The sequence below is a fragment of the Poromitra crassiceps genome, assembly GCF_964638095.1.
Source record: "Poromitra crassiceps genome assembly, contig: HAP1_SCAFFOLD_291, whole genome shotgun sequence".
NCBI classification, from domain to species: domain Eukaryota; kingdom Metazoa; phylum Chordata; class Actinopteri; order Beryciformes; family Melamphaidae; genus Poromitra; species Poromitra crassiceps.
In genome coordinates this window covers 177,501-185,000 of record NW_028152109.1, presented here as the reverse complement: position 1 = coordinate 185,000, position 7,500 = coordinate 177,501, and the positions used below count along the sequence as shown (strand labels likewise).

At 44.9% G+C, this 7,500-nt stretch overlaps 1 protein-coding gene across 1 annotated transcript in view; it reads left to right on the top strand.

The window, feature by feature from the left end:
• Window positions 1-7,500, top strand: part of LOC310770995 (connector enhancer of kinase suppressor of ras 3-like) — a 72,214-nt gene that overhangs the window by 28,245 nt on the left and 36,469 nt on the right. Inside the window, exon 3 of the mRNA XM_083663684.1 lies at window positions 7,156-7,358. Coding sequence (XP_083519810.1) covers window positions 7,156-7,358 — 203 coding nt within the window. The remainder of the gene's footprint in view (window positions 1-7,155; window positions 7,359-7,500) is intronic.

The window sequence follows — 7,500 nt, the reverse complement described above, 5'->3', positions numbered from 1 at the left end:
CTCAGTGCTCCACAGGCCTGGTCTCACATGCAGCCCTGCTCCTCAGTGCTCCACAGGCCTGGTCTCACATGCAGCCCTGCTCCTCAGTGCTCCACAGGCCTGGTCACACATGCAGCCCTGCTCCTCAGTGCTCCACAGGCCTGGTCTCACATGCAGCCCTGCTCCTCAGTGCTCCACAGGCCTGGTCACACATGCAGCCCTGCTCCTCAGTGCTCCACAGGCCTGGTCTCACATGCAGCCCTGCTCCTCAGTGCTCCACAGGCCTGGTCTCACATGCAGCCCTGCTCCTCAGTGCTCCACAGGCCTGGGTCACACATGCAGCCCTGCTCCTCAGTGCTCCACAGACGCACCAAGCTGTTTAGCCTGACGTGGTCTGCTTAAGCTGCGTTCACACCGACCTATTAAAGTTTTTCGCTGGCGTCGAGTTTACATACAAAGTCAATGCAAACGAGCGATTGAGCGTATATTCGCCCAGGAGAAAAATCGCTGGGTGTCCGAGCGACAGAGACAGAGCGATAGGGAGAAAATACGCTCGTCGCCCGTGATGAAATATCCCAACTCGAGCGAAAATACGCTGGCATCAGTCGCTTGCTGCTCAATGCTGATTGGCTGCCGTGTTGAGAGCGAGTCAAGGATCACACTGGCTTGGAACAAACCGCTGGTTTATTGTGTGGCAACAAACCACATTGACAGCTGATTGACAGGCTGACAGCTGACATGAAGTGAAGTCTGTACTACCGGTATGGAACTTGCATTAGGAGCACGCTGATAGGCTTAGCTTGTAAACATCTACGGTGGCTCGTAGTGGACAAACATCATGACATTGCGTAACGTTATAGCCCCCACATGTCCGTCAATTCGTGTGCCTGTTGATGAGCGATTTAAACAGAGCGACAGAGAGATTCCAAAGGGTTGAATCAAGCAACAGAGCGAAAACTAAATATCTCGGTGTGAACACAGCTTTAGGAGTTTTTGAAGTGCTTGTACCAGAGATGGGGACTTGGACACTCTCCATGTTGGGGACATTTCCTGTCCCCCTGTATACAAAACATATACACATTTACTATTAACTGACAGAATCCGTCACCTCGACTTCAATTCAAAAGTGCCATTTTCCTCCAGCTATTTTTGTTCTTCATACAGTAGAACATGCATTGCCATAATCATGCTCTCCTCACATGAAGGCACCACGATAACGCCTCATTCACTCCCATTCAGTGACAAAACAACTGCACACTTCTGATTCACTCTTCCATTCTAGGTGGCATGACGCTGCTGCTGCTGCTCTGTTGATGCTTTGTTTTATCCCAGGTCGAGGCCAGATGGGTGGGGCCTGTCACAGCGGACGGCCAGAAAGTTGAGACAATCAGAGGAAAGTATTAGAAAGTCAGCTCAGAATACTTTTTCTGGGCTTTCCACTGCTTCAATTGTCCTGGTACTGTGAACCCCACCCACCTGGTACTGTGAACCCCACCCACCTGGTACTGTGAACCCCACCCACCTGGTACTCCCTGCAGGTTAAAACAGAAGAGTATTTGTCTGCTTCTGATCTAAACTAGTGAAAGAGGGTCTAAGATATCTGGATTTGTTAGAGATGTTAAGTCAAAGTGAGATTTATAATAGAGTCCATACAGTGATGTGTAATTGCAGTATGGTGCTGCTTGTTTAAACACATTGATATTGATTTACTTGATTTATTTATTTATCACTTTTCCACTTTTAAATTGATTGTCGGAGCATTTGCTGATTTTCTAAGTACAGCCAAGCATGAGCTTTACGGGGATGTTTGAGATTTGATTTTGTGTACAGGAGACACTGTCTTGAGTTCGGATAGGGTTGTCGCAATACTAAAATTTCTAACTTTGATACCGATACCCAGGAAAATATCGATACCATGTGGGGGAAATGACAACACATCAAGAGGCATCAAAATAAACAAAGACAGATGGAAGGACAGACGCACGCTTCTCCATAATCAAGGCCCGATAAAACTCATTAAAAACGTTGCACTTACACAGCAGATGACCCCTGCTCTAGTCATCAGCCTATCAGAACACAGCAGATTACCCCCTTCTATAGCCATCCGCCTATCGGAACACTTCTAGCTTGTTGAAGGAACAGATACCCACCAATGATTAGGGATGGGTATTGTTTCGTATTTTTCCGATACCGGTGCTACAACGATACTTTTAAAATGGTACCAGTGCCTGAACCGACACTTTCTAACATTTAAAGCAGATTTTTTATTTATTTAAAGAGGATTTCAAACAATAATGTTATGGGTTATTTTGCCTTAGAATGTTGTTATTGAAGGTGTGTGCAGCACCAGTTTCAGATCACCGGAGGGCAGATATTTCACTCAGCAGCTTGGGCATGACACCTAAATGAAGTACGGTAGCTAAATCTGCATTGTAATCCGCCACCTACCAATGATAGGGAGGGAAATATCAGTAGTACGTTTCATTTCTCATTAAGAGAAAACACTGCTGTAGGTGTCCGGGTAGTGTAGCGGTAGATTCCCTGCCTACCAACACAAGGGTCACAGGTTCGCGCCCCTGTGTTACCGCCGACTTGATCGGGCGTCCATACAGGCACGATTGGCTGTGTCTGTTAGTGGGAAGCCGGATTGAGGATATGTGTCCTGGTCGCTGCACTAGCGCCTCCTCTGGTCGGTCGGGGCACCTGTTCGGGGCGGAAGGGAACTGGTGGGAATAGCGTGATCCTCCTATGTGCTATGTTCTGCCAGTGAAGCTCCCCACTGTCTGGTGAAAAGAAGTGGCTGGCAACTGCGCCTGTGTCGGAGGAAGCATGGTGTAAGTCTACGGCTCTCCCCAGATCGGCAGAGCGTGGAGCAGCGACTGGGAAAGAGGGGAAAATGGGGGGGAAATCAGAAAAGAGAGAGAGAGCACTGCTGGTATCCATAATGTTGCAAATTAATATTGTATCCATTTCAATATTAATACTTTTGACAACCGTACTCAGAAGGGTTATGAAGGTTCCAAAGAAATCTTGGTTTGAATCTGCAAGTGAAAACTGCTCCAGGACATTTACAGAGGGACAACGTTTAGACGCTGATTCTTTTTTGTAGTTTTAGTGCCTTGATTGTAGCTTTGCCCTGAGGGAGTGCACCAAAGCACCAAAGCGATATTCACATCTGTGTCTGCGACTAGAAGACAGATCGTGCCTGTTTACACTCCAACAAAGAGCTATCTTCATCTGGAGCTCTCCTCACATGCAGATATGAGCTGCTCAGATCACTTCACTCACTTTCAACTTGTTTTCATGGTTGACTTGAAGCAGCTGAGCCTGTGTGGAGTCATCAGATGAGATGACTTGTGGTGTGTTCTTGCAGTGGAGTCGTCAGATTAGATGACTTGTGGTGTGTTTTTGCAGTGGAGTCGTCAGATTAGATGACTTGTGGTGTGTTTTTGCAGTGGAGTCATCAGATGAGATGACTTGTGGTGTGTTTTTGCAGTGGAGTCATCAGATTAGATGACTTGTGGTGTGTTTTTGCAGTGGAGTCATCAGATTAGATGACTTGTGGTGTGTTCTTGCAGTGGAGTCATCAGATTAGATGACTTGTGGTGTGTTTTTACAGTGGAGTCATCAGATTAGATGACTTGTGGTGTGTTCTTGCAGTGGAGTCGTCAGATTAGATGACTTGTGGTGTGTTTTTGCAGTGGAGTCATCAGATTAGATGACTTGTGGTGTGTTCTTGCAGTGGAGTCATCAGATGAGATGACTTGTGATGTGTTTTTGCAGTGGAGTCATCAGATTAGATGACTTGTGGTGTGTTTTTGCAGTGGAGTCATCAGATTAGATGATTTGTGGTGTGTTTTTGCAGTGGAGTCATCAGATGAGATGACTTGTGATGTGTTTTTGCAGTGGAGTCATCAGATTAGATGCCTTGTGGTGTGTTTTTGCAGTGGAGTCGTCAGATTAGATGACTTGTGGTGTGTTTTTGCAGTGGAGTCTTCAGATTAGATGATTTGTGGTGTGTTTTTGCAGTGGAGTCGTCAGATTAGATGACTTGTGGTGTGTTCTTGCAGTGGAGTCGTCAGATTAGATGACTTGTGGTGTGTTTTTGCAGTGGAGTCGTCAGATTAGATGACTTGTGGTGTGTTCTTGCAGTGGAGTCGTCAGATGAGATGACTTGTGGTGTGTTTTTGCAGTGGAGTCATCAGATTAGATGACTTGTGGTGTGTTTTTGCAGTGGAGTCGTCAGATTAGATGACTTGTGGTGTGTTTTTGCAGTGGAGTCGTCAGATTAGATGATTTGTGGTGTGTTTTTGCAGTGGAGTCGTCAGATGAGATGACTTGTGGTGTGTTTTTGCAGTGGAGTCATCAGATTAGATGACTTGTGGTGTGTTTTTGCAGTGGAGTCATCAGATTAGATGACTTGTGGTGTGTTCTTGCAGTGGAGTCATCAGATGAGATGACTTGTGGTGTGTTTTTGCAGTGGAGTCGTCAGATTAGATGACTTGTGGTGTGTTTTTGCAGTGGAGTCGTCAGATTAGATGACTTGTGGTGTGTTCTTGCAGTGGAGTCGTCAGATTAGATGACTTGTGGTGTGTTTTTGCAGTGGAGTCATCAGATTAGATGACTTGTGGTGTGTTTTTGCAGTGGAGTCGTCAGATTAGATGATTTGTGGTGTGTTTTTGCAGTGGAGTCGTCAGATTAGATGACTTGTGTGTTTTTGCAGTGGAGTCATCAGATTAGATGACTTGTGGTGTGTTTTTGCAGTGGAGTCATCAGATTAGATGACTTGTGGTTGTGGTGTGTTCTTGCAGTGGAGTCATCAGATTAGATGACTTGTGGTGTGTTTTTGCAGTGGAGTCATCAGATTAGATGACTTGTGGTGTGTTCTTGCAGTGGAGTCATCAGATTAGATGACTTGTGATGTGTTTTTGCAGTGGAGTCATCAGATTAGATGACTTGTGATGTGTTTTTGCAGTGGAGTCATCAGATTAGATGACTTGTGATGTGTTTTTGCAGTGGAGTCATCAGATTAGATGACTTGTGATGTGTTTTTGCAGTGGAGTCATCAGATTAGATGACTTGTGATGTGTTTTTGCAGTGGAGTCATCAGATTAGATGACTTGTGGTGTGTTTTTGCAGTGGAGTCGTCAGATGAGATGACTTGTGATGTGTTTTTGCAGTGGAGTCATCAGATTAGATGACTTGTGATGTGTTTTTGCAGTGGAGTCATCAGATTAGATGACTTGTGATGTGTTTTTGCAGTGGAGTCATCAGATTAGATGACTTGTGATGTGTTTTTGCAGTGGAGTCATCAGATAAGATGACTTGTGGTGTGTTTTTGCAGTGGAGTCATCAGATTAGATGACTTGTGGTGTGTTTTTGCAGTGGAGTCATCAGATTAGATGACTTGTGGTGTGTTTTTGCAGTGGAGTCATCAGATGAGATGACTTGTGGTGTGTTCTTGCAGTGGAGTCATCAGATTAGATGACTTGTGGTGTGTTTTTGCAGTGGAGTCATCAGATAAGATGACTTGTGGTGTGTTTTTGCAGTGGAGTCATCAGATTAGATGACTTGTGGTGTGTTCTTGCAGTGGAGTCATCAGATTAGATGACTTGTGGTGTGTTCTTGCAGTGGAGTCATCAGATAAGATGACTTGTGGTGTGTTTTTGCAGTGGAGTCATCAGATGAGATGACTTGTGGTGTGTTTTTGCAGTGGAGTCATCAGATAAGATGACTTGTGGTGTGTTTTTGCAGTGGAGTCATCAGATAAGATGACTTGTGGTGTGTTTTTGCAGTGGAGTCATCAGATAAGATGACTTGTGGTGTGTTTTTGCAGTGGAGTCGTCAAACAGGTGGAATGTCAGTTTTGCTGGAGATGTTTTTGTTGGCGCTGGGAGTCATGACGCCTCGAACATCTGAGCTGCCTCAGGCGAGCCGACATGTTCACACTGTCAGGAGAGGCATGGAAAAAGAATGTGGTAATCTCCAGGTTTTCATACGAATGCTGAAAGAGGTTTGGAAAAGTCTGAATATTGTTTCTCTGTCCTGATTTATATATGACAATAACCGTGCGAGTCAGCTGGATTCACGCAAGAGCAAGATCGCGCGACAAATCCGTCTTGCGCGCTCCAATCTATTGGTTTGAATCTGAACCACCAGTGGTTTGGACCAATCAGCGTCCGAGGTCCTAAGTGGTTGATGTTAGCTCGTGCTAGACGGTGTAAGACAGATGCTTCATCCAACCATCTGACCACAAGGACATGTTAGATAATAATCATAATCATCATCATCATCATCATAATAATACATTTTATTTGTAATGCACTTTTCATTTGCAACAGATCTCAAAGACAGATAGAGAGCAGCAATGTCTTGAATTTGTGAGGAACTGTACATTAACAGAAAATGTGTTTTTCTTTTACTGCAAAATCATATATTTATCAATAATCCCACTAGTAGATGATGAAAAAGATCACTCTTAATAAAAATGGTTCTATATAATGACCAGACATTGGTTCTATTGGCTTGTGCCATAGCAGAACCTTTTTTGGTTCTGTGAAGAACCGTATAGGAATGGATGAGATGTTCCAAACCAGTGCATGGATCATAAAGCTGGTCGGAGGTGTTTTTGTGGGGTGGAATATTTTCTAGTCAGATGACCGCCATGGTGACTGGTCCTCAGGAATGTGTGTGTGTGTGTGTGTGTGTGTGTGTGTGTGTCAAAGGTCATGAGAATCACTCCAGTAGGCTAATCTCCCATCATTGATGTACTGGATATGATGCGGTTTGTGTTTTCCCGAACCGACCCGAGCTATATTTAGGATTTTTTTCATTTGCTGTATCTGACAAACTGCTTCAAGGACTTTTATTAGAGACTAGCAGCTGTATTAAAGGTGCTACGTGAATCATATTAACATCAAATCATCACCACTTTAATTCTGAGACATCACTCTAATTACTGTAGTGTAAACAAATGAGTCCAAACACCAGAACCAGACCCAGCAGTGCTAACACGCTGCTGGGAGATAGAGGAGAACAATTGTCCGTTTACAGAAATTATACCAAGCTATCTCTATGTGACTATAAATTATAAAACTTTTAAATAAAATGTATATACCTACAAACTTAGCAAGATATACATGGCTGATTATTATTGGTGACGTTTTTCCCCCACAGAACTACGGTGTGGAGTCGGACAACCTGCAGACGCTGGTGGGCCGGATGCGAGCTGCGTTCAGCAGCCTGAGTAGCGCGGCGTCGCAGCGCCGGAGGAACCCCGCCTACCACAGCAGCCACGCCCACACGCCCTCCAACGACTTCCTCACCGCCGTGGTCGAGCTCATCGCAGCTGCCAAGAGCCTGCTAGCCTGGCTGGACAGGTACACACACACACACACACACACACACTCACTCACTCACTCACGCTTTCTCTCATGAATGCTTATACTCTCTGTTAGGGTGCATCAAATTGCAATGCAAAAATGAAATCTCAACATATCAAACTGTCTGGGGTTGCATTTT